The sequence below is a fragment of the Borostomias antarcticus genome, assembly GCF_949987555.1.
Source record: "Borostomias antarcticus genome assembly, chromosome: 18".
Lineage (NCBI taxonomy): Eukaryota > Metazoa > Chordata > Actinopteri > Stomiiformes > Stomiidae > Borostomias > Borostomias antarcticus.
The window spans coordinates 7,916,332-7,940,613 of record NC_140251.1 but is presented as its reverse complement, the minus strand read 5'-3'; the positions used below and the strand labels follow the sequence as shown (position 1 = coordinate 7,940,613).

Genomic DNA, 24,282 nt, shown 5'->3' with positions numbered 1-24,282 from the left:
TCACCGGCTGGAAGGTTGCGCGAGTTGTGACCTTCGATGACGTCAGTAGCCCGAGAAGAAGGTCGAACGCGGGTGTGGGCTGTCGATGCGGAATGTATCTAAGTACCGAGTCCCTCCGAGTCCCAGGAGACAGACTGAGGAGGGGGGGAACGCTTTGAGGGAAAGTAAGACAAACGCAGGGGGGGGAGAGATTAGCGGACAGATATATGGGGGGGGGGGGGGAGGGGTAGAGCTTGGCCACTGGATGGATGTGGTGGTAGAGCCATGGAGGAAGATGAATGGACTGATGGACAGATCACTGAGCACAGCCAACAGAGACAGGTGGGGAGGTGGAGAAAGGGGTTGGGGGGGGGCGTGAAGAGGATGGCCTCGGCTGAGAGCCTGATGCCGTGCAAAGCTGTCCCGCAATTAGGCTGAAGGACAGACAGACGGACAGCGCCGTGTGTGCGTGCGTGTGTGTGAAGCATCTCTGAAGTGTCTGTGTTTGTGTGTGTGTGTGTGTGTGTGTGTGTGTGTGTGTGTACCATGTTCTCTCCATAGTTAACAATGCGTTCCAGTTTGCCGGCATCATCCACTGGATCAGCCTGGTCATCCTCGCTGTGTTCTTCACTGAGGTGAGACGCCTTTCTCCCTCTCCCCCTCTCTCTCGCTCCCTCTCTTTCTCTCTCTCTCTCTCTCTCTCTTTTTCTCTCTCTCTCCCCCTCTCTCTTTCAATCTCTCCCTCTTTCTTTCTTTCAATCTCTCTCCGTCTCTCTTTCTCTCTTTTTCTCTCTCTCTTTCAATCTGTCTTTCATTCACTCTCTCCCCCTCTCTGTGTCCTTCAATCTCCTTCTCTCTCCCTCTCTCTGCCCACGCTCCTTCTTTCTCTCTTTCTAAAAATGTAATTTAATTACAGGACCCGAGGGGGGGGTCTTTATTCAGCCACACGTGACACACACATTGCACACACAGTGAGTGGTGACATGGCACACAGCACACACAGTGGAAATTGTTCTCTGCATTTCACCCATCCAAGCTGTCCTCCTCCAGGGGCAGCCAGGAGCAGTGGGCAGCCATCGTTCATGGCACCCGGGAACCAAATCCAAGTGCTCAGTCCAGGTCTTGGTCAGGGACCGGACTGAAGAGCATCTATCGGGTTCTTTGGGAGGAAATCCTTGCGTACACGGGGAGAACATGCAAACTCTGCAGAGAAAGGCCCGGAGACCTTCTTGCTGTGAGGCGACAGTACTAGGTACTGCGTCACTGTGCCACACGTGAGCCATTTTGGGCTTGCTTAAGGACACTTCGGCACAATGCCAGCAGCTGGGAACCGCGGACCATCCTCGGCTTTTGATCTCTCTCGCCCTCTCTCTGCCCCCCCCCCTCTCCCTCTCTCATACTGTAACCACCCTGGCAGGCTCGGTTACAGCTGATTCTGCTGGTTATTGATTAAAGTTATAACGCTGTGTGGAGGAGCTGAAGGTGAGTTGACGAGATGCCCTGGTGTATTTGCGTCACAACACCCACAACAGCAGGAAACACTCGGCACTTTTTCATCATCAGCATATTGTACTCATTAGCCACTTCCTGCAGTTCATTTACCTGCTCCCAGGGTTCCTAGCACTACGGCCCTCCCTCCTCCTGCCTGGCGCTAGACCTCTATTGACTTCCCACCGCTGTTGAGATGGTTGGTCTCTCCCTTGACGCATGGCATCGATCCCCGACGCCGTCGCTTTTAACTTTAAAATGCAGATGGAGCTTTCCTGGGCGCTACGATTTTAACTAACGTCAGGGTCTCCTCAGGCTTAACCTGCCGTATCGATTACCGTTGCCTTGGAGCTAGCAGCATTTGTCTTAGTTCTTCTTGTTGACTGGTCCCCTGCTTAGCTTGGGCCAGAAGCATTTTAGTTATCAGAGAAAGGAAACCTATAGGGATTCTTTCAAGGACTGGGTATGGCAGGGTGGCTTCTGCTTACGGTACGTGCGAGCCTGAATATCTAAGAACAGTTGCCCTCTGCAGCCCGCGCTGAGTCAGCGGTATGCGCAGGACGCAGTGTCTATGATTGGTGGAGGGGAAACCCTACCCCAGTGCTTGTGTGAAGTGTATAAAGATGATGTCTGTGATGAATTGCCTGTGAAAAATGGGAGAAAACAGAATCACAACTGCAATTCACATTTGCTGAGATGTTCATATTTTTAGAGGGTGTTTACAACTAAAGGAAGTACGAGTCCAATCCAAGTCTAGCTTACCACCTCATACTCTCTCTCTCTTTCTTTCCTTCTTTCTTTCTAACTTACCACCTCATACTCTCTCTCTCTCTTTCTTTCCTTCTTTCTTTCTTCCTTTCTTTCTTAGTCGCTTTGGATAAAAGCATCTGCTAAATGACTGTAATGTAATGTTTCTTTCTTTCTCTCTCTCTCCCTCTCTTTCTCCCTCCCTCTCTCTTTCTCTTTATCCCTCCCCCTCTCCCTCTTCCTCTCTCTCTCTCTCTCTCTCTCTCTCTTAGACGGTCTTCAGGATCGTGGTGCTGGGGATATGGGATTACATAGAGAACAAAGTGGAGGTGAGTCTCCAGGGGTCTCATTATAGTTCTGAGGTGGGCCCAGTGTCACCACAATGTCATTCCTTCAACAGCACACTTCATCATCACAGAAACCTCAACCCCACAGTAACGACTGTTTGTTCAGGTGTGTTTGTGTGCATGCGTGCGTGTGTATGCACACAAACACACCAGCACAAAGAAATACACACATTAACACACCTGCACAAAGAAATATTAACTGATACCTATGACCATTGATGCTAGTCATTTTCTAATTGTACTTAATAATTATTCTACTCTACACCCATGTACTATGTCACCACTTTATGTTTCATACTGTGCTACTGTATTACTGTCATTGTAGTTTGCATGCTGTCACTTTTCTTTTTTTCCTTTTTTTCTGTGTACTCTGCCACTGAATTACTGTGTATGTTATATGTAAGCAGGACACATCTGTAAAAGAGACCTGGTCTCAGTATGTTCTTCCCTGTCTAAATAAAGGCTTCTATCTATCTATCTATCTATCTATCTATCTATCTATCTATCTATCTATCTATCTATCTATCTATCTATCTATCTATCTATCTACTGTATCTATCTATCTATCTATCTATCTATCTATCTATCTATCTATCTATCTATCTATATACTGTATCTTTCTTTCTTTCTATCTATCTATCTATCTATCTATCTATCTATCTATCTATCTATCTATCTATCTATCTATCTATATACTGTATCTATCTATCTATCTATCTATCTATCTATCTATCTATCTATCTATCTATCTGCGCATGTGCTGCGCGGTGCGCAGGTGTTTGACGGGGCAGTCATTGTGCTCTCCCTGGCCCCTATGGTGGCCTCCACGGTGGCCAACGGTCCCAGCAGCCCTTGGGATGCCATCGGACTCATCATCACCCTGCGCATCTGGAGAGTCAAGAGGATCATCGACGGTAAGCCCAGGGGAGTCGCCCCCTCCCCCACCCCCCCCCGCCCCAGTGTCGCATCCTCTAATGTCAGCCTCCAGAAATGCGGCAGGAAGGTACATGAGAGTCTGCGCTGCCTCCTCCCTCCCTCACTGACTGTAGTCATTAGTTGAACTTTTATCTCAGTACAGTGCCCCCACCACCACCAAGCTTACTGCTGACGGCGCTACTATGCTAATAAAATTCACATATACATGCACACGTTTACCCACACACTTTGCACTGAATGTTTTGTGCACTCGTTCGAATTGATATAGCGCCCCCTTGTGGTGTCTGACTGTATAGGTAGGCACACGTGCAGTGGAGACTAGGACACTGAGGGAGTTTGCCTCCAGCGAGGAAGAGTTCATTAAAGACAGTGGGTCAGGGAGCCTGTGGCCTGATGTGAACCGCAGCAGACAGTCTGAATGTTGGAAATACATACTGAATAGAACCTGACTAGGACTAATTTGTGGCAAAAATAATCACCTTGGAGGATGATGAATAGGTCTACCGTAAAAAAAAAAAAAAAAAAATCTTTCTAAAAGTAACTCTCATGTATATTTAAACAAGTTCACAGCCGATACTAACAAGCCATTGTAACCGTGGCGGTGCGGTGAGCTAACAACCTGCCTCTGGTGTGTCCTGGCCTAGCCTACGTACTGCAGGTGAAGGTGGAGATGGACCTGGAAGTCCAGCAGTACGAGAAGGCCAAGGCTGTGAGGGAGGAGCAGCTGGAACGCCTCACCCAGATCTGCCAGGAGCAGGCGGTATGACCTACGACCTTCTTACTGAATCACACCACCCTGCCTGTCACACCAGCAGAGGGCAGCAAGATATCAACAAGTCATCTTATCAACTGTGCATTTTTCAATTGTATTTGTATTCAACATTTATTTTCAACTGGTATTTGGTACGATGTTGCAGGGCTATACAGTTATGTCCTGTATGTAATGAGGTCAGCTGATTCCTTGGGTTTGTAAATAGGTAGGTAGGTACTGAATTTAAGTAATACTGTACATTATTGATCCCCGTGGGGATATACAGTCAAAGGAGTACAGTAAGACCAGTTATGTAGAGGTTGTGTCTAGTGCAAATCAACTCAAGGGTACATGTTTGATAATGGGTATTGATCCAGGTGATTACTGAATAGAAATCCACTCACATCGTCCACTCCTGTCTCTCTCTGGCTCTGCCCACTCCTCCTCATATCTCCGTCTCTCCGCACTCCTATCTCCCCCCCACTCCTGTCTCTGACTTTGTCTCTCCCCTCTCCTGTCTCTATCTATCTGTCTCTCCCCTTTCCTGTCTCTCTGTCTCCGTCTCTCTCCATGCCTCCTCATATCTCTATCTCTCCCTTTTCCTGTCGCTCTCTGTCTCTGTCTCTCCCCTCGTCCTCCTCAGTTTGAGATCCGGCAGCTGAGGGCCCATCTGGCCCAGCAGGACCTGGACCTGGTGGCTGAGCGCGAGGCTGCCATGCAGATCCACCACGTCTGGGGCAAGCAGAGCAGCAGCTTCCAGGAGGTGGACGGCCTGGCCCCCGGGGTCCACGGACAGCTTAAGGCCAGGGAGCCAGGGGCCAACGCTGGTGAACACACCTCACATCACACACAAACACACACACACACACAGTACAACAATCCGTTCAAAACAACAAGTGTCTTTTGGAACCAGTGGAATATAATAATGTTATATAATAATGCTTCTTGTCATGTGAGATCAGGTTTTGCCCATTCAACCCGGTCAGAGCCCTGTGCTTCGGGTCATGTTCTGGGGATAGTGTGGTCTGTCAAAAAAAACAACGTGTTCCGTTCGCACAGAAACCACAGCATCTTAACAAGCCACATCCCGGCTCCTCGGGAGGATTGTGGGACTTGAAAACGAGGGAAAGACTGGCGCATCCCTCCAGAACAGCAACCGTAGAAAGACCTGTCAGAGCAGAACACAAACTAGCAGAGGCAGAGGGCAGAGCAGCTCATTAGGAATGGACAGCACACCGCACACTGGCGCAACGCCGCGCTGCTGTCAGAACACGCCTCTTACAATTCCGATTACAACTCCTCAGCAGCCCCTAGCCGGACAGAGGGTAATGGTCCATAACTTACACGACTTGCGAGAACAAAGGGGCCATTGGTGTTTGCGATGCAAGAGCTCACAACGCGGGGCTCCATTCCTTTATGAAAGCCATAAATCAGCCTGTCTCTGCCAGAACGCTGAGGTCCCGGAGAGGAGCAGCGCGGTAACTGGGCCTGATCCTCAGACAGATTGTCTCCGTCTACCCCTCCTATCGGGACAGTGATCAAATAAATATTTAAGAAACATAAAGAGATAGGAGGTTCCATCTAAGGGTCCTGAGGGAACAGAGATGGCACTCAGAGACGGACTGTGACTGATGCCTAGTCAGTGAAGCCTCCGCTACAGGTCTGACCAGGCGGGGTGGACTTTAAATCATTTTCAACCACTACTCTGTCCCTATATAGATAGACAGGCCTCTCAGATCTGCCCCTCGAAACTGAATTGCTGTGCGTCAGCAGGCCTGATGTGGTTGGTTGGTTGCCCACTTGATGAACTTGCACCCCAGGTCATGTCTCTGTGAGGCCCCCTGTAGGCTAACCGGCTGGTCTAGGTCATCTTAGAAAGTGCAATAGCAGGTCATTTCCATTGCATCTGAGACATAATCTGTTTATTTATTTCAGATCACGTCATTCAAGACGACATGAACAACTACATCAGCCAGTACTACAGTGAGCCGAGTAGCGGTTAGTCCACTTTCGGATTCTTTTTTCCACATACAGTCCTCTTACAGTTTTTATTCCACATACAGTCCTTTTATTCTTTATTCAACATAATGCTCTTACAATTTTTATTCCACATACACATCATACACATACAGTCCTCTTTATTATTTATTCCACATACAGTCCCCTTCTTCTTTATTCTACATACAGTCCTCTTATTCTTTATTCTACATACAGTCCTCTTACAGTTGTGTTCTGTTCCAAGTCCATACCCGGTTAGCCACTGTGTGATGTTGTCATTGTAGATGTCATGGTCATACCTGGTGTGTGATGTCATTGTAGATGCCATTGTCATACCTGGTGTATGATGTCATTGTCATACCCGGAGTGTGATGTCATTGTCATACCCGCTGTGTGATGATGTCATTGTAGACGTCGGGATCCCGGACCCTGCGACCCGTGTCATCACCACGGCGGCCATCGACGTCCACCTGCCCAACAACCCAAGCCAGCTGCCCTCGACCCTGGTGAGCGCAGACGCCGTGCCGCCCGGCCGGGGTCTGCAGCGGACAGGCAGCTCGGTCAGCGAGGTCTCCACCACCGTGTCGCGCTCCAGCTACAGCTTCAGCGGCCGGCAGCACAGCGTCAGCAGCCACACGCTGGGCTCCACCGCAGACTACAGCTCCACCGTCAGGGAGGCCTCCACCTCCACGGACTACAGCGGCCAGCGCTGCTACCCGCCACCGTACAGCAGCCCCCTGGCCCTGGGCGGGGGCCCGCCGGCCCGGGGGCCGCCCCCCAGCGCGGTGGTGCAGGAGCTGCTCTCGTCCCTGTCGGAGGAGTCCAGCCTGGCCCAGAAGAAGGGCCTGGACCCGGTCAACCTCAAGCTGCCCAGCCCCGCCGGCTCCGCCAAGACCAGCCCGGAGCGGGAGCACAGGCTCAACATCTACAACCAGAGGAACCGCGAGAACCGGGCGGCACCACACACCAAGCCCCTCATCCACCTGCCGAGCAGCGAGCCCCTGCTGGAAGAGAAGTACAAGCTGATGGAGCCGGCGGACGCTCCCATTGGTCGACTCCCCGAGACATAGGGCCCGAGGTGGGGGGTGCGGGGCTCTCAGCCAGCACTCTCCACACGCTCCAGGGACACTACCGAAACTCACTAGCTGAGGGCCTCGTTGACCACCTGATACCCCCCCCCTTCAACTCAGCTCCTCGTAGAGCATAGCGGCCGTCTGTCCTGCTCTCCTGACGCCGTGACCGTTCCAGAAGAACCGCACGGGAGTCTGAACAAGCGCTGAGCATCCATTAAGAATTGGTTATGTCAAGAAATATACAAACGAGTGGCCAAAAGAAACCAGCAATGGGGCATTAGCCAAAGCTCCAGAACAGCAGGCCTCTGCAGACAGCTGACTGACGTTTCCTTGTAACTGTATATTATAAAGGAGTGGGTGTGTGTGTATTGGGGGGGGGGGGGTGCTGGAGGCTTGTTTCCACTGAAATACTTCCTAAGGGATTGGAGATACTGGACTAACATGGCATTTCACTGGAAATCTGGTTTGAAACGAGTAGCCTCCATATCAGTGCAATGTTATGAGACACATGAATCGACCGTTATACTTTTGAGACTGACTGTCTCCAGACTCACACAAAGTACAGTGCTTGGTGGCACTGCTGCAGGGTTCAAATGTGTTGAGCTATGTTCTCAATCTATTTCTTATCCTCGTCTTTCTACATTACCAATGCTAACATTTGTATTCAACTTCTATGGTAAAAAAAAAAAAAAGAAGCTCAGCAAAATATTTTTAAGTGAGATGATGTGTGATTGGACAGGGGTGATTTCAGCTACTAAAACGTGTAGCTGTTGTAAAGTATCAGTCAGAGGACAAAGTATTATAGCATGTACATTAAAAGATCTGCTTTATAGATATGGTTAACTAATCCTGTGCATTTCTATGTTAACAGGGATTTTGTGGAATTATCATGGAAGGGAATCATTACAGATTGAGACAAATAAAAGGCAAACTTGAAACAAATACTTTTTCTGATATTTTCCGTATTCATACCAGGTATCATTGTGGACCATGCAGTGAATCCTTGCATCGGATAACAACACAGCATGTCTAGTCTGAAGGTGCGTAGAGACTTCTAGGTCTCCAGTCAACTTGTCTATGTGTAGGGGTGTAGGAGCCAGAACAAAAGCGAGCACCAAGCTTACTTTAGAGATTAAAACACGCCACCAACCAAAACTAAAGTGCTGGATTTTAATTACAATAGTGGGGAACAGGTGAACATGCAATAGACGCGAGGGAACTACAGTATGAGTGGTGCCAAAGAAAATTAATCAAAGTGGTTAACTAACCTGCGTAACTAGGGCACTCAAAGAGAGCAGACCTCCGCCCAATTGATGCATGTCGTCAGCATTAGGGATCGACCAAATTAATTTTTTCAGGGCCAATAGCGATTATTAGTAATCAAGGATTACTATTCTAAGATCAGTCTAAAACAAATATACTTGGTAATGAGAAAAAATAATTGTGGCGACCACACTGCTGGGCTCTGGTACATGTGCTGGACGCACACACTAACGTACAGGGGCCTCAGACTCAGCCAGGTGGGGGACAGCTAACAAAACAACACGAAGAGAACTAGAAGACGGATAGAAAAGTCACTATCGTGGCTCAACCACATGCTGTTACACTACTGCATTCAGTCCACTGAACTGAACCAGCAGCATCTGACAATGAACAAACAAATACAAGTTGACAAAGACAACACAAACACAGAGTACCTACAGACACTAAGACAACACAAACAGTAACAAGTCGACCCCAAAACTGAAGACAGGTGGGGTTTAAATAGTAGATGGATGAACAGCTGATACACAATACACAACTACTATATGGACACGTATAGATATGCATGTGGCCGTAACAGACTTAAAATAAAACCAAGATGAGAACCTAACTTTTGACAAAAACCAAAAGGCAGTTTAGCTTTCCCAAAGTTCTTTATTGCAATGCAATGTTAAATACATTTTATGAAATATACATCAAAAGTTTTATTATTAGCAGCTATGGAAGGTACAATGTTGTATCACAGATCAAATCTAACCTATGGCTTGGTAACGTTAAGGTACATAAAAACAAACAATATGTTTTGTAAACTGATCGTGTTCTGTTGCGAGTCAGAGAGTAAGGTAACATAACTGAATATGCGACCACAGAACCCCCTTAAGACCGCGGCTCTAGGAGAGAGGTCTGGGGCGGGTACAGTCTTGGTTCCCAGGTCAGAGTTGACGGAAAGATGCTTGGCTTAACGTCGCTCATTTGTTCAGCGCTTCAGTCATCTCTGGGACAGCCTGGACGGGACACAGAAGGATTGAGAATGGTCATCAGTCTACTGGACATCGCCATCCATACAGACTGGATCTGGTCTGCAGGTGTGACACACACACACACCGCAGGCTGCGTTACAGTATGAAGTAACCGTGTCATGCGCCAACGAGGAGGAACCGACTGAAAACCCATCGGCGGTCACCATCTGAGGTTGTCCCAGCTATCAGTTTTCCAGTGGAGGAAGAGGAGAAAGCTTATCCGTTTTAATCAGTTATCCGAGGAGGTGATCACGTGTAAGACGATAACCACCGGGCCACTCTGCTGCCGCAAGCTATTATTACCAATCACTTCTACCGAGTTGACCAGAACACCTAGACCTCTCACACACCGCTGAGGGGCTAAATAAAACATGACCAACAGGACACACACGAAAATAAACGCTGCTACCGTTTCATGAGAAGCACGAGCCTCTGGCTTTAGCATGCGCCGACCTCTGACCCCCTTGGCGTGCTGTCTACAAGCGCCAGCCAGACACTAGAGGGCAGCTGAGCATATAGTCGGGGCAAAGAGAAATGGAATATAAACAGGAGAACTAGCACCCGGCCACTTCAACCAGCATCCATGACCTTTTATGGTTGGAGGGAGTGCTGCTGCTGTGTGTCGATCTAAAGTGCAGCTCCATCCACAACTCACCTCTGATTAATTCAACAACTCAATTATTCAACATATGCACATTTCCATCGGTTAGAATGATGAGTCGTGCAAAATTTATCAGGGGAAAAGTGAACGTTGTATTGTGGCTTTCACATGTCACATCCTGGTTACTGAGGTCTGCTACAAGCGAGGTTGTAAGCACTGCTCGGCGTATTTAGCGCTGGGTTGGTTTTAGTCACGTTGGGGCATACAGGCAGCCTGAGAAAGTCTCACCTTGAAAAGATCAGCCACCAAACCGTAGTCAGCAACCTGGAAAATGGGAGCCTCTGGGTCCTTGTTGATGGCGACGATAGTCTGCAGGTAGATGAAAATAGACTTTTATTTAGATTCATTTAAATGAAAGAGTTTATTTAGATTAAGAATGATGCAATGTACCCGTTGCTCTTAAACAACCAACCTCTCTCTAAAGGTCAATTCAAGAAGGAAGTGAGGAGCGCATTAAAGGCCACAATGCCTGAGTGTTTCTCTAGTAAAAATCTAAACGTTTATATCATGATGTATGACTGTACCTTGCTGTCTTTCATTCCCGCCAGATGCTGGATGGCTCCAGAGATGCCAACTGCGATGTACAATTCCTGTCAATAAAAAGAGAAATTACTACACTTAAGGCCAAATCGACAAAGAATGGATTGCTCCCGCTAATAGCTTGATATTTTGCACAGCAATTGCAACGGCAATCTGCTCAAGTTTAGCACGATATCCATAAAAGATTTTGCTCTAATGATATGCCCGGGCAAACACGCCCACAAATTTGCCAACTGTGTGCAATTTGCGCCCATGCTTGCAATTAGCCATGTACGTGTTCTTGCCCACGCCTGGCATGACGGTACCTTCGTCTGGCTACAATAACTGCTGCCATGATCCCTATAGAGCCCGGGCATGTCAGCCCCTTATATGTGTTCGGGCCTGGCCATACGAGGGGGCTTGGTCAGGCTTAGCCCCCTCAGTTTTAATTCCAGCCCCCTCAGTTTACTGTAAGTTTAATGTAACTTTACACTAATGTTATAGAAAAATAGCAAAAACAACAAAAATATTGGCCGAGAATTAGGTATCATTGAGATGGCAGTAATGAAACACTTTCTTTGAAGTTTTTCCCCATTACAGCTTTACACACAGCATTACACACAGCTTGTTATCTGATCTGTCAAGAGATGTATTTATTAGATTTGAACCTCTCAGTACACTGTAGACGGGATGTGATTAAAACGTGGTAAAAAAAATAAAAATTAAGAGCGTTTGAAAGGGATCTTACAAAACGATTTCGGGGAAAAAGACTGGAAGGATTGTTTACTCAGGAAGTTCAACAAACAAGCAACAAGGAAGCTACAACTCTACTGAGGAAAGGTAAGACAGAATGTAGTTGGTGTATTTTTCTTGTCTTTATATTTTGCTGTTTTGGCATGTTGGAGACATAGCCTACTTTTAGGCTATTAGCATAGAGCGCTGTCCCTGGTACTAAATGGTAAACCTTTGGCCCTAATTCTATTTTTCATATTTTACTGTTACTGTAGCAAACCACTGAATGGAAAGGACAGGGAAGTTTCAGTCAGCGAGAGAGAGAGAGAGCTGCATGAAACGTGAACGCCTACTGCACTTGACCAATAATCAGAAAAGATCATATTATATTGTAGCGACCCGTGTTTATAATGTTGTTGCTGTTTGTGTGTTGGTGTGTGCGGGTTGTGGTTGTAGAGGGAGGGGAGCGGGCGCTGTGTGGAATATAATACTGTAGGTAGGCGTGCCTCCTTGCTCTTCCTGAGCTACTGTATTGTTTGATTTTGGGAGTCAGTGTTAGCCTACGTTCGTGCCGCTTGGCGATTCATTAAACCAGACCCTACGCCTCAGTCAGCCTTATTGACATTACAATATTTTTGTAGCCTATATGATGCTTGCTGCGCTGTTGTATTTTGTTAATTTTAGCAGTCATCTCTCTGTAGATAGAATAATCATTCATAAATTCTTCTGCGTCTTCTTGTAAACACTCCACTGTTAGGCTAGATAAATGTAGCTTATTTTGAAACAGTGTTGTTGTTTAGCCACTGTACCACATGATGAAAATCATTTCACCCTGGGGCCAGGCCACTTTTTTGCAGAAAATATGAGTTCTGTTTGTTTCTGTGCATCGCAGCTGGCAGAACTTATTTTTAAATCCCCCTCTATATATATTTCACCCTTAATATCATCCGATATCAATTCAATATCATTTAAACTGCACAAGTTCTGAGGAGAGACATAAGGAGAGAGTGTGCGCTGACTGCTGCAGTTAATACCAGCTTTTCAAAAGCGGTATTTGCACCTCTCTAACTGTGTGTGGCAGTTAGCTCATGGTCTTTGTGGATCAGACGCAAGGCTTATTTGGGGCAATTTTGCACGGAAGTACCTAATTTACATACATTCAAATGAGCCCGGCGCAGCCGTGGAGCTATTAGCTCATCGGTGCAGTTTGCAATGCTTTCCCCCCTTTGCGTGTGCTTTGTGGATTGGATGCTATTTTTTGTCTCATTTCCGCAGGTTTTGCCACTGCAAAAGCTGCGCAATCCTTTTGTGGTTTTGGCTCTGCAGTATTACCATCTGATACTGTACGACACCTATCCAACTGAAAACTATCGCACCTCGTGTTCATATGTAAGGAGGAGATTAACAGAAACACCTTTAAATGCTGTTAACTTCCTTAAACATGATGAGGTTCTGGGGACATCTGGCCCTGGTACCGACCATCATCACTGACCAGAGGCAGGTCGGTTGACCTCTGACCTCTCCTGCCTGGCCCTGGTCTGGATGTCATGTCATCTTAGAGGAGCAGCGCTCCCAGCATGCCCTGACACCCAGGGTCAACCCTTCAGGGGCTTTCAGCTTAATGCAAGGCCATATGAATGTTTTAGTGTATAATGTTGGTGTGGTGGTCTCGACTGAGTCCACAGTATAAAACCTAGCAGTGTCTAAAAAGCAAGACAGATACTCCAGTAACCTATATAAGATAGTTTCAATCGAGGGATCATTCTAGCAGACAGCCACATGGTGTGGTATGTTCCCGTGTTCTTACGCTGTAGTATGCATGTACAAAACATGCTGACAGGAGTTTAAGGACCAGTCAAATCAGAATGCCTGTTCTCCTGTTGCAAAAGTACGGCCCATGCCATTGTATTCCTCCAGGTCTTTCACGTTTCCCAACGCAAGTGTTCCTGAGGTGCGAGAGCACATCTATCTGCTAGCAACGTTAGCACTTCTCCACGTCAAGTGGAGAATGCAAGAGGTGACCAAGCGTGACACTGATTACAGAGCTCTACTCAAACAAAACATTACATTAATTACATTAGTCATTTAGCTTTTATCCAAAGACACTTACAATAATTGCATTTAACCTAGGTACTGTAGTGAGTGTACTACTACTCACCAGAACTCACAAGTGTACCTGCTTTCTAAACGGATGACAGAGAGTAATCTAGTGCTAAAGTCAAGGAGCAAGAGCAGCAAGATACAAATAGCTTGACGTTCAACCAAAGCATATAAAAGAGGACAAATTCAAATCTAACGGAACACATTCTAGTCACATATGTCAAGCTTGTCAAAACAACTGCAAAATCCAGTTTGGGAAGAGGCATGGTCTGGGGCGGTGCTCTGAGCAGACATCCTTCAGCCTGCTCTCTAATGGACCAGATAAATCATTTAGGACCCTAAATGTGCCATTAACTACATTTCATGCGGTCTAATGTGTGGATAATCAGGGATGGGATATCCTAGTTGAACCGGATAATGGAAATGTAACCTTTTTAAAGGCCAAAAAATCTCTCTCAGTGATACTGAATTGCGGGAATGCTGTTTGGAGGAAAAGGCGCACTAGTGTATAAGCCTTCTAAACCAGCTACTTGCACACTATCGTATGTGTGTGTGCGTGTGTGCGTGCGGCACAATGAGGTATTAACTTACAGGGGCAACAATCTTGCCAGTCTGTCCAACCTGCATATCATTGGGGACATATCCAGCATCCACAGCGGCTCTGGAAGCACCAACTTAAGGAACAAAACACAGCTATATTAATCCAGTTTGAAAATACAGTATGAAAAGTAAAGTATTATTCCGATATGGTCACAAACTAACCAGCAGCATTCATTCTGTCAGCAAGGTCATAGAGCAGCTTGAAGTTGTCTCCACTCTTCAGACCTCTGCCTGCAGAGACAGAGGCATATTTATATCATATTTAAACAACAATACTACTAATTGAATCAATCTAATGAGGGGGACATAGGAATGAACCATCCAATGCAACAAAATGGTTGAGACAAATGGTAAAGCTGAGGCAAGTAGACCCGTACCTCCCGACACCACCACCTTGGCGCTGGTCAGCTCGGGACGGTCACTCTTGCTCAAGGTCTGTTCCAGCCACTCAGACACCCCAGCGGGAGAGGATGCAGACACTGCAAAACACAAGTAAAGAAAACCAGATCAAATAGAACAACTACAACTACAGAACAACTACTGTTTTTCTCCTGGGTGTTCTCCGGGAGTGTGTCGGCAGATCTTGGGCAGTGAGGCTAGCAGCTACCTTCTTCTGACGAGGCGCCGCCGCCCTCCGCCGCCGCCGGCTCAAATGACGTCCCCCTGACGGTGAACACCTTGACGTTCTCGTTACACTTCACCGTGCTGAGAGCGTTCCCTGGGAAACAGACGCAAGTTCATTACTGCAGAAGTGAGTCTCATTATTTGTCAAAAATGAGCAATAGAGAATTACCGTTAAGAGTATCTAACTCGCCAAATACTTGTACTGTAAATGCTATCCCAAATGCAGCTGAATGCATTCATTTCCCTTGACAATGTAAAAATAAAAATAAACAAAAAACATACATGATATAATTCAGACCGTAATGATCTAATTCAATTCTGAAAGCATTGGTAAGTTAATTACCCAGAATATCATGGCAGACAGTGAGAATGATACTGAAAGGCTGGCGTGTAGACCACAAAACAAACAAACTAGATGTTTATAGTTGGCTATAATATATATATATATATATATATATATATATATATATATATATTATATGTATATGTGTATATATATATATATATATATATATATATATATATACACATATACATATACATATATACACATACATATATACACACATATATATATATATATATATATATATATATAGCCTACTGTATATATTTATATATATTAGCGTTTCAGGTTCGTAAGGAGGCAGTCACCAGCATAGATGGTTCTGACAAAGGTGTCTGGGGCTTTGATCTCAATGATGTCGGAAATGGGAGCGACGTCCAACTTGGCAGCCACCCTTGGGAGCAGGTTCTACAAAAAAACAAAACAGTGAATTATGAGCAGAATTGAGATTTATCAGCGGAACACTTTTTTTTAAGGTTGTATTTTACTTGATCTCTATCTTCTTTTACTATTCTTCTTTCTCTGTTGTAAAGCACTTTGAGCCGCATTTATTTGTATGAAAGGTGCTGTACAAATAAAGTTTTATTGTTATTATTATTATTATTATGGATATGAGTCTTACTTTCCCAAAGGCAGACGCCCCAGCACAGATGTGGGTGAAGTTGAACTGCTCCTGGGTGGCCAGGATGAGCGGAGTTAACTCCTCTGTGAGTAGACAAAATGGTCACAGGTTACACCAAACTGTTGTTGTATCAGACATAAAGACAGAGAACAGGTCAGTTGAAGTACATGTCCGAGTGCAGGTTCCAGTGATCTGCTGTAGGCTCTGCTACAGGCAGACATAGTGGACTGTCAGCCTACCTGGCAGAAAACCTTTGTAAGCATTGTGTTGGGCCACCAGAACCTTCTTCACACCCTGGACTTTGCTGATTTCTTCTACAACCTGAGAGCCATACACATCAAAACAACTCCTCAAAGACAGTTTTCACCAGTCACATAAATATACACTACATATTACACACTATGACCGGCAACTGTAGCACACATGTAGGGTTTCACAACAGATCTGGGGATAGGCTATGACTGACCAGGTTAAAGTAAGGATTATGAAAAAGATCCTTAATCATTGGCTCTAACAGCTCTGATCAATCGAGAAAAAGAATCACACACCTTAGAGCAGTCTGTCCCAGCGACCAAGCAGGACACGTCTCCTCCAAGCTTATTTGCGGCCGTGATGGCGCTCAACGTGATGGCCGTCAGCTTGTCATTGTTGTGCTCTGCCACCACCAAGGTGCTTTGAAACCTCTGGAGGAGGCCGGTCTGCAGGAGAAATGGATCAGTACATAGGCTACCCACAATATAATAATAAGAAGAAGAAGATCTATCAGTAAAGCATTCGCCCAGAAGTCTTGATTGGAGGTCAGTCGAGCTACAACTGTGGCAAGGGAGACTCAATTTCTGTAAACAAACTGATGTTGCCGACAAAGTTGAGTCAGAAGGACCTGGCTGTTTGAGCAATCTTGGAAAACCGCTTCAATCCTGTGGTGGCCAGGAGAGAACAGGGAGATACCACCACGTTATCCGACACCGCTCTGGTCTCATCCGTCTTTGGAGGTCATTCAAAGCGCTTGTGCAACGTTAAAGGCAGGGCTGGTTTCAAACTTTAGACTAGCCTCGACCAAACGTAGAATGAAGAGATCATGAGTCTCTCAGGATCAACTCATCCTATAACCAGAACACCCCGGCCAGTTTCCGCAAGATCGTCGCACAACAACAATGCGATGATTTTCCGTTTCGATGTGTTTGAGTTGTGTAACTTGTTCAACCAGGTTGAATAACTCACTGGCAACGATAGCCTAGCTAGCTAACGTTGTATTTTGCAAGGGCAGACTGACAACTCGTCTATATCAATACCTATTCAGAACTGGGCGACACTATTTTACGGTCACTAACGAAGGCAACAATGTGTAACTTGCGTAATATGTAATAAGTTAGCTAGGCTAGGCTAGCTATAACACAACATCTGAGCTAACTAGACATAGTGCTAGCTAACATATGGCTAGCTAGCTAACTTAGCTTAGCTACATTTCAGGCAGCGCCTGAAAAGCCTTGTACGTTCCCCCGTGCATTCATAACAAATAATTCGACTAAACTGATGCCGTGTCATGTGGAACTACAATCCACTCAGGATCCACTTACCAAATGTTTCAATTTGGTTTTGGTAATGGCTCTGTGCATGTTGGACCCCTGGTTGGAACCTGCTGTTCTGCACTGTCGGAGGATTCTCTCTCGGATCTGACAGCTGCAAGGCGTGCTCTCGCGAGACTAAACTCAAGTTGGACTACAGTCACGTCCATTCACTCTTTACATAACGGTCCATGTTGGCCCCTAACCACAAAGCTAACCCTAGCCTGGACCTAGTTTTTGGATACCATATTCCATATTCTAGTAAATTTAAGCAACGACTGAGAAGATAATTATAGGTAATGAATCTTACACTTCTTGTCACCATTCCGAGATCAGGTAGGCAAGCAGAAGCTTAGAAGTGAGTGATGGCTGAAATGAAACTGGACAAGGTGGTTAGGCTATACCAGTGCGGAGGCAGTATGACTAGCCCGCGAGAAATTACATGATGAACAAAATAAGTGTATGCAAACAAAACTATAGCCTGGTGTCTTGCATCAGTTGTGATAAAAGTCACAGATATTAGCCTATTTCTATAGCCTTATATTTTGTTAGGTGACGTTCGATCGTCTTCATGGAGTCAGTGAAATTGGAAAATATGTAATAAATATATATATATGAAAGGTGCTGTACAAATATAGCCTATATATATTCACATTAGCTAGGCCTACTACTGAAAAGTAAAAAATAATGATAGGTTAATCATAATGATTACACTGATCAGTTTGAAATCACAAAAACATAATATTTGACTACAGGCTACTAGAGGGTAGTGATCAAGGCGCTTTTATCAATCCCACTAAATGATTCATATTCTTTGCAGCATTTCAGCAGATAAACTGTATTTGAACATATATTACATGACTCCAAATAGTCTAATTCAATTAGACACTTTCAATAGAATAGTTCATTCTTAATAAACAAATAAATACAATTAAAAAAGGCTATGCTAGATTTAATTAAAAGATTGGTCACTTATTGAAGTTATTGCACCTATCAGGAGTGGATTTAGCCTAGGCCTACTTTATCCAGTAGAGGACGCTCTCATAGAACCTGCATGGGACAATGTTCCTCCCTTTGAAACTTAATGGATTATGAAATGAAATATCTCAGCAAGCACATGGTCCTAACAGTGATAAAGAATAGGCTAGTAGCCTAATATTCATAATTGTGATAGTAGCCTAATAATGATGAATAATTGACAAATTAATCTATGGTTATAAATGGTCTTCGTTGCCCTATAAATGTAGGCATATGATTCAAAACATAGTGTGCATTGTTTGTTGGCAGCTAGGCTTGCCTTTCGCGCTATTTTAGACAAAAAATACAACTTTTTGATGGAGCAGTAGCCTAGCCTTATCCATATTTTAGTTTGTTTGCATGGACTTGCATGAAAATCAACATAACAACAGTGGATGGTAGCTTACAACAACCAGGCAGGAACATATAAGAACAGCTAAAAACAGCGACAGTAGGTATACGAACAGCGAGACAATTACAAAAATAAACGATATATGTTTTTTTTTATAGAACAAAATGAATAAAAAATCAAATAGTCCTACAAATGAATACAGTACTACACATAGCATTGACCATGTTCCTCTAAAGGCAACTTTGCATGATTCATCGCATCCCCATACGTCACTGTGCGCGTGGGGCAGTGCTGTTCCCACCTCTACTAGAAACAGAAGTTATCAGTCAGACAGGACCGGCCAGCCGCCCACTTCATTCCTTTATCTGTCGGCCTATACTATACCTCCTGTATGGTGGATATTATATTAAATTCTTCTTTCTTGGGTGATATGGGGGATCATTCCAAAAGTAAGTAGACGCATATACGTGACTCTCCATATTTTTTCATCTTCATATAGGACAAACATATTTTTGTGTCCACATATTCGATTGGATCAAAAGCGCAAACTGAACGGCAAAAGCGAAGTCTATCGGGTTGGTTAAGGCTTGGTTGTTACGGCCTTGCTAGATTTTTCTAGGCTACTTGTTTAGACCAACAGCATATTCAATTGTGAGAACTTTTTTTTTTATTGTTATAAAGAAAATCATTTGCACCCCGGCCTGAGCCTATTGAAGTGACAGGGTTAACAGATACGGATGCTGGGTGGACACAATGCACGCGGGGATTTGGTGAGGATGTCTGGGGATTACAAGGTCCAGTAATGTGTGCATTCCACAGAGAAGTCTGGAATCGCCATGTGTGTGGGCTGTGGAAGTCAGATACACGACCAGTACATCCTGAGAGTGTCCCCGGACCTGGAGTGGCACGCTGCCTGTCTGAAGTGCGCGGAGTGCAGCCAGTACCTGGATGAGACGTGCACTTGCTTCGTCCGAGATGGCAAGACATACTGCAAAAGAGATTATGTAAGGTAGGAGTTGACTACATTTTCACACTCTTACGTGATTTCAGAGCTTTGGAATTTCATAAGGTCTACAGGTCTTCTGGCCTACACAGAAAAATTAATCATGGTGAAAACCAAATTAAATTTTTAGGAAATAGGCTTAATTGCACGTATAGCCTAAATGATTGTCCTCACAAAACGAATTTGTGTGGGCTATGAAGAGTCATGAACTAGGCCTAATGTTAATAAATGTTAATTCCAAAACAGCTTTAAACAGTTTTGCCAAGATTAAATATAGCTACAATGGCGCATAATATTGAGACCGATGTCCCTATGTCCTTTTCAGATTATTTGGGATTAAATGTGCAAAATGTAACATTGGCTTCTGCAGCAGCGATCTGGTGATGAGAGCTCGAGACAACGTGTACCACATGGAGTGTTTTAGGTGCTCGGTGTGCAGCAGACATCTCCTCCCCGGGGATGAGTTCTCCTTGCGGGACGAGGAGCTGCTGTGTCGGGCTGATCACTGTTTACTGATGGAGCGGTCCTCGGCGGGAAGCCCCCTGAGCCCGGGAAACCTGCACTCCAGGCCTCTTCACTTGTCAGGTAGGTTTACGTGAAAGAACAGAAATAAGCTACCATAACATAGTGATTAAACAATAATAATGAAGATAATCATAACGATAATAATAATAATAATAATAATAATAGTAATAATAATAATAGGCCTGATAATAATAATATAATCATATAGGCTGTTTATGTTGATAATGATAATAACGTGTGATAATGTGATATTAATGCTAATAATAGTGCAAATAATAGCCTAGCTTTACACTAGCATATCTGTAATAATAATAGGCTAATAATATTAATAATAATAATAATAATAATAATAGGCTAATAATGATGATCATCATCATATGAATAATGAATAGGCTATAGCCCAATGCATTGATTTTATGCTCTTGTATAGGCTATATTTCTTTTAAAGTGTCTGGAAATAGGCTATAGCCTACCTTTTTCAAGATAGACTAGCCTACTTGGAAACTGGGATTTAAGAAAAGGGTTGGATTTATTGGGTTTATTCCCTTTGCTAAATGTAATTCACAATGTGAAACACCTTTGAGTGAAATATATTTTAATTAGTGACTAATTCCCCTTGCACAATGTAATTCACAAAGGGAGACGCCTTTTTAATTATAGTGAATTCTCATTTCCCTCAACCATTTGGATCATTTTACTTTTAACTTGTTTTCCTTTAAATAACTTTTAAAATGTTTCCATGTTTAGAATTCTACGGGGACAGGCTAGTCCTATAGATATACATCGAAGTGAAATAAATAGGCTACGAATCAGTTATTAGTTACTCACAAATGTTTTGCTCTGCTCAACTTGTGTCAAAACAAAGCTGAAATCCATGACTTGGTGGGACTGGTCGACCTTTACGGAAGGGGTGGATAGAATAGAGTAGAAAATGCTATAACATTTCACGAGTGCTCTGAGGATTCGAAATCAAAATTCACAAAACAAATATTTGTTGTTTCCTTTCTGTACATTTGTCCTCAGATCCAGTGTCAGTTCGACCGCCTCCTCATCGAAGCCATGGCCATAAGCAGTCTGAGAAGACTACACGAGTACGAACAGTTTTAAACGAGAAACAGCTCCATACTCTGCGGACTTGTTACAATGCCAACCCCAGACCAGACGCCTTAATGAAAGAACAATTGGTGGAGATGACGGGTCTCAGCCCGAGGGTTATTCGAGTTTGGTTCCAAAACAAACGTTGCAAAGATAAGAAGAGATCTATATTCATGAAACAACTCCAACAACAACAACACAGTGATAAAACGGTAAGTCAGCCTACTTAATCATTGCCACATTTTTAAAACATGTTATTTGTTATAAAATATAATTTTCCTACAGTAGCCTACTTGAAAAATCACTAGGCTATTCAGATTAAACAGTAGCCTAATATCTGATGAACAGTTATGCGCGTATAATAGACCTATCCTACACAGCCTCGGTCAGAGACAATAGGGTGCAGTGTGGGTGTGTTGATTTCTGTTTTCTCATAGAATCTTCAAGGCCTCACTGGTACGCCTTTGGTGGCAGGCAGTCCAATTCGACATGACAACACCGTCCAGGGGATAGAGGTGCAGACCTACCAGCCGCCGTGGAAGGCCCTGAGTGAGTTCGCACTGCAGAGCGACCTGGACCAGCCGGCTTTCCAGCAGCTGGTAAGACAAAAACTTTATGTGGGGGGAAGGGGGGGGGTGCACCGAGGCTACGATCTAGCCTAGGCCCTATAGAACCACCAAAGAACCCTCTGAAAAAGGTTCCATATAAAAGATAGGGGTCCAAATAGAACCCATTTCAGCTGTTTGGAACCCTTCTTTCTGGTCTGAAAAGGAGTCTACAGTATATAAAACATTCCCTTCTGCTGTTTCAAAGGGATATAGCACCTTTTAGAATGTATTTAGCTGGTGTAGGTCTATCTTGGAAACGGCCTTATTTTGTAGGCCTATTTATTTGCTGAAAATAGTAGGATTTTCACAGGCCCCACTGACGAGTCAGCTCATTACTCTAAAAACAAAAACAGTTCTACAGGCTACTCTAGAACCATTTTCAGGTCATTAATGTTACAGAACCCTTTTCAGAAAGAAGCATTCAGGGTTCAAGCACTGTAAGGTTAGAACCGGTTAGAACCTTCAGAGGGTTCTTCTATGAAAGGTTCTATACTGTAGAACCCGTTTATTTTAGAGTGTATACAAACTCCACAAACCAAATGCACACAGGTCAATATTTTTTTTCTTACCTTTTCATCACACAGGTGACTTTTTCTGAATCGGGATCCATGGGTAATTCCTCGGGTAGTGATGTGACCTCTTTATCGTCGCAGCTGCCGGACACGCCGAACAGCATGGTGCCGAGCCCCGCGGACACGTGAGACCGGTCCGGTACTGAGCTCCGAACCCAGCATGCTTCCGCGTGCCCTGCCCTGCATGAGAACCGCCAAGCCCACCGCTCTGGATGAACGGGGATTTCGTTGTAGCGACCAAAACGTTGGATACGAGGATGCATCTTTTTTCTTTTTCTTTTTATGGAAAAACCACGAGGATTGGGATAACAGTGCAATGCAGCCGGATTGAACACAGATAAGTGAGGATTGATACACTCACTTTCGTTGAGCCACTGACTTCAATATTGAACATATTTGAACATTATTCCTCATATTGGCCATTGTTTATCATAATAGGCTATATGTTATTCATGGGGTCACGTGTCTCTGTAAATGTGCATGAGCAGAGGTGTAAATGTAGTGTAGGCCTAATTAAGATGATGGGATGCAGATTGTTTGAGCCTTTCAAGAAAGAGTAAGTTATTGTTATTTATTGTGAGGACAGACAGATAATAAAAAACAACAATTGTTTATGTATATGTGCTCTGGATGCAAACATCTCTTTGGTGCAGTAATTCACCAGAAATTCAATGGCCAAAATAAATAAATTTTGAGAATGAATTTTCATAATTATGACTCTCCCTAAAGCAGGCTTAATAACCAAAATCGACAAGGTGAAAATGTGGATAATTCTTATTCCATTTAGTTGCTAACAATTCGCATAAGATCCCAAGAATAGCCTACATTTGGGATCATCGGCTGAGGGAATTTGTCGCCTGTAAATTATAGGCTATAGGCTAGCCTACCTGCTTATAAGATTTAATACCGGTAGTCCTAGCTATTTGTTAAAACAATAAGCTGAAAATATTGGTGATTTGGAGAAATTTGCCATGTGCTCAGTCTCGTTTCGCTAGTCCCAAGTCTAGACAGAGGACAGGCCGGGCGGCTGCTTATCTGCGCCTGGCATCACCTGCAAACGATACACTGAATGGAACCACAACAAACCCACCTCTCGGTCGTTAGGCCGGGCTGAAGGGGGACTCCAGCACCCAGCGGACCTGGCGTGTCTTGCTTATTTTTCATTCCAGTCGGATAGGAATAGCCGCTGGACATAAGAGCGCAGGGCAAGTCACCGCTGACAGCCCCCAGCAATGTGTTACAAATGATGGACATTTTTGGTCTTGATTGGGATTGCTCTATCAAATACTGAGATGGGGTGAAGACGCATTTGACCCATCACGACACACCCACACACTTTGTGCACAATTATTTTTTATAAATAAGTCTATCTTCGAAATGTTCATCTAAAAACAGCGGTAGAGGACAACGTAGCCTACATTGCAAGCACGTACCTGAGGACATTTAAACATAGGCCTACAATATTCCAGTCTACTTTTCACAGACTATGAGGAGACTAAACTATCCTATCAGTGGCTGACATTTGTTTAGTCTACAAAAGCTTACTACAACAAATGTGTTCTTCATAAAACGGCATCTAGGAAGTGGCTAGTGAATTAATATATGGACACCGGTTAGGCCTATTCGATTTGAATAGGCCTACAAAGTAATATCGATATTTTAAAAATTACCATCTATTCGACTGACTTGGACTATGATCTAATCAGCTCATAAAGGAGGCCCTGATCCGTTGTGCCGGTG

The 24,282-nt window shown here is 44.5% G+C and overlaps 3 protein-coding genes across 3 annotated transcripts in view; 2 read left to right on the top strand and 1 right to left on the bottom strand.

Annotated features, from left to right (window-relative positions):
* Positions 1-7,316, top strand: part of tmem266 (transmembrane protein 266) — a gene marked incomplete at both ends in the record, with an annotated part of 29,853 nt that extends 22,537 nt beyond the window's left edge. Inside the window, 7 exons of the mRNA XM_084452530.1 lie at positions 541-614; positions 2,487-2,543; positions 3,337-3,475; positions 4,142-4,257; positions 4,892-5,075; positions 6,184-6,246; positions 6,658-7,316. Coding sequence (XP_084308656.1) covers positions 541-614; positions 2,487-2,543; positions 3,337-3,475; positions 4,142-4,257; positions 4,892-5,075; positions 6,184-6,246; positions 6,658-7,316 — 1,292 coding nt within the window. The remainder of the gene's footprint in view (positions 1-540; positions 615-2,486; positions 2,544-3,336; positions 3,476-4,141; positions 4,258-4,891; positions 5,076-6,183; positions 6,247-6,657) is intronic.
* A 1,910-nt stretch (positions 7,317-9,226) lies between these two features.
* Positions 9,227-17,466, bottom strand: etfa (electron transfer flavoprotein subunit alpha). Its single transcript, XM_084453046.1, has 12 exons — positions 17,383-17,466; positions 16,354-16,503; positions 16,045-16,126; positions 15,806-15,888; positions 15,492-15,591; positions 14,821-14,931; positions 14,591-14,692; positions 14,376-14,444; positions 14,205-14,287; positions 10,787-10,852; positions 10,491-10,571; positions 9,227-9,586 (listed from the first exon to the last, which is right to left on the bottom strand). Exons 1-12 carry the CDS (start codon positions 17,419-17,421, stop codon positions 9,551-9,553), a joined length of 1,002 nt encoding a protein of 333 aa, XP_084309172.1. The 5' UTR covers positions 17,422-17,466; the 3' UTR covers positions 9,227-9,550.
* A 1,664-nt stretch (positions 17,467-19,130) lies between these two features.
* Positions 19,131-22,792, top strand: isl2a (ISL LIM homeobox 2a; the record flags this gene model as incomplete). The annotated part of the gene is made up of 6 exons (XM_084453045.1): positions 19,131-19,188; positions 19,559-19,748; positions 20,068-20,327; positions 21,291-21,574; positions 21,800-21,961; positions 22,555-22,792. The coding sequence occupies 6 exons, from the start codon at positions 19,131-19,133 to the stop codon at positions 22,669-22,671; spliced, it is 1,071 nt and encodes a 356-aa protein (XP_084309171.1). The 3' UTR covers positions 22,672-22,792.
* Between the last annotated feature and the right edge of the window lie 1,490 nt (positions 22,793-24,282).